This window comes from Watersipora subatra, unplaced genomic scaffold (assembly GCF_963576615.1).
Source record: "Watersipora subatra unplaced genomic scaffold, tzWatSuba1.1 SCAFFOLD_154, whole genome shotgun sequence".
Taxonomy (NCBI): Eukaryota; Metazoa; Bryozoa; class Gymnolaemata; order Cheilostomatida; family Watersiporidae; genus Watersipora; species Watersipora subatra.
The window spans coordinates 43,599-46,265 of record NW_027045248.1 but is presented as its reverse complement, the minus strand read 5'-3'; the positions used below and the strand labels follow the sequence as shown (position 1 = coordinate 46,265).

At 38.4% G+C, this 2,667-nt stretch overlaps 1 protein-coding gene across 1 annotated transcript; it reads right to left on the bottom strand.

The window, feature by feature from the left end:
* Window positions 1-2,354, bottom strand: LOC137410081 (kinesin-like protein KIF21A). Its single transcript, XM_068095661.1, has 3 exons — window positions 1,826-2,354; window positions 269-377; window positions 1-185 (listed from the first exon to the last, which is right to left on the bottom strand). Exons 1-3 carry the CDS (start codon window positions 1,904-1,906, stop codon window positions 1-3), a joined length of 375 nt encoding a protein of 124 aa, XP_067951762.1. The 5' UTR covers window positions 1,907-2,354.
* Window positions 2,355-2,667: the final 313 nt, after the last annotated feature.

Sequence of the window (2,667 nt, the reverse complement as noted above, 5' to 3'; positions counted from 1 at the left end):
TTACCTGAGCACTGTTATACATTTAGCTCCAGCTCGGATGTCCCACATTTTGACAAATGAATTGGAGACAGTGTAGACAAGCCGGTTGACCTCGCAATATCGAACTTTGGAGACATAGTTAGGGTGGTCACCAAGACACAAAACTTCTGAACCAATTGACATGTTCCACGCTTTGCACGTCAAGTCTGCGAGACAAAAGGAAACGCAGGTCAATTATGAGGTATTAGAATATGTTAGTGCGTTAGATTAGAGTCAACTTGACACTTACCTTTACTGCCAGAAACCAAAAGATTGTCGGCGGCACATATAGATAGTACAGCCTTTGTGTGACCAACTGCCTTATTTACACATATGAGACTCTGGTTGGAGCTTGTCACCTGCAAGAGACCCACCCAAATGAAAACATGTAAATTTAAGTAACAATGTTGCTGAGCTTCTAGTAACAACATCGCTATTACAATTTGATAAGGTTACACATACATAGCTCTTAGACAGAAACCAATCATACCTCCTATAAATGATCTACTGCAGGTATAAAGATGACTCGAAAATATCTTCACCCCAATGTTCTATTAGTGAAATTTTTTACGTCAATCGTTTTAAAGGCTTATGGGGAATAAAAATTATGCTTTCAACATATAATTATTTTACTTGCATATCGTGTAGTTAGTCTAATGCTAATTTAATGCTCTCTAGCCATTTTAATATATCAAAGAGTGCATCGCTTAGCCTAGAAAAACTAACATTAAAATCATAACGATTCCTAAAATTATTATTTTCTTGTAAAGAAGAGGTGCTGCAGTCCGTGGTTTGGTGTGCTACTAGAACACCAAAGGCAAAAAGTGGGGCTAGTTGGAAGAGTAGCGATTTGCCAACTCATAGCAATCAAAATAGAGGCTCATGAAGCAACGCGCTACAATAGGAGTACTTTGGAGCAGCATCACTCAATATTATCGTCATAAATAAACCTCTCCAAGTCGTTATACAATGGGACTACTATGGACTACGAATGCCTATTGTTTGCTCATCTGGCTCATCACTCGTGTTGTTTGAAAAGCAAACATTTGTAAGCACTTGCTTAGTTACAAGTTACTCCTAGGATGCCATGGCTAGTATCACCTCTCTAGTCAAGATACACAAGGTCATAAGGTCAATTGCCCAACTAGTTGCCTAGATTGTGTATAGATTGTGTGTAGACAAGTGTACCAGACACATGATGTAGCGAGGTTGTTTACAATACATTGTCGCATGGTAAAAATCATAGACTACAGAAAACGTATTGTAGGGCCATTCAAAAGGTTTACGCATTGGGCTTTTATCTAAGAGCTGATAACGCCAAAATTGAGTTGGCCCCTTCAAGGCAGTGAAACGCATCTGTTATAACAAACCACTCTGCGATTTGGTGCGCACTCTTTGTTAATTCTTGCTATTTGAGACTAACAACACTAATTCTAGCCTGAGTTTCTAATTTCTAAGAGATGCAATATTCCTATTTAGTCCAACGTGAGCCGAATAGTATATCTTTAGGGGAATGGCATTAGGGCAACTGTTTGTTCAGTCTGAGACTTTTTGCAGCAGTACTCAGTAAGCAATGCTCTAGAAACACGCGACTGTTCATCATCGTGATTATGAAATGTTTTTTCCATGCTCAGTTAATATTTGTTTTTGAATGATTTTAATGATGTTGGAGGTATCACAGTAAGTTAGTATTAGGCTGTATAGACTCACATACATGCAAATCCAGCTCATAATTTGTTAGTCAACACATGAAGACAATTACGTAAGTAGTTCAACGGGTTAAACTTGAAAACTTGGGCCTCATTACTTTGTCACAGCTGCTGACGGTGCCAAAGCTCTGCGCCTTTTTATTTTGTGTGCCGCCAGTTTGTGTGTTGGTGAGCCTCATGAATACATTAGTACTGTCAGAGTCCTGGAGTGGCTGGCGTCTCCTGCTCAGCGATGGCGAGGATGGGGGTGTCAACAGCACGTCTTTTATTTCAGAAGTGGTCAACTGTGATTTATCTCTGCTGAAATTAAAATAGCAGAATAAAATTCAGCCTGCAGAGCAAGAGAATCATTATAGCTCATAGTGCAAAATGGAATATTTAAATTTGGAGAGACACTTTCATGAACTTTTTTATACTAAAATTTAAGGCTATACCAGTTACAGAATTGTCACCCTTTTATTAACACACTTCTTTGTTTAAGTGAAATCTCTCCTGACAGCTCTGCCAGGTCTTCTTGAAGATGGTCAGACTCTACAAGAATTAGAAATGATAAAAACCAGCTGATTATATCAAGTCCTGATGAGCATATGAAGGTTTTAGCAATGCTTTCGACCAGTATTCATATGGGTAGAATAGCACCAGTGTATATACGTATATGGGTAGAATAGTTACCAGTGTATATACGTATATGGGTAGAATAGTACCGGTATCTATACGTATATGGGTAGAATTGTACCGGTATCTATATGGGTGCTATTCTACCTAGTATAGATACTGGGTAGAATAGTATCTATATGGGTAATCTTGGCCTTCACCTTTAAACGGTTGCATCAACCAAGGGTGATCAACTGATCAAGGCGGCAAAAGAAATTAACTGAAAGCAGCTGTCATATATGTTATAGCAGTTGTTATATATGTTATAGCAGTTGTTATATATGTT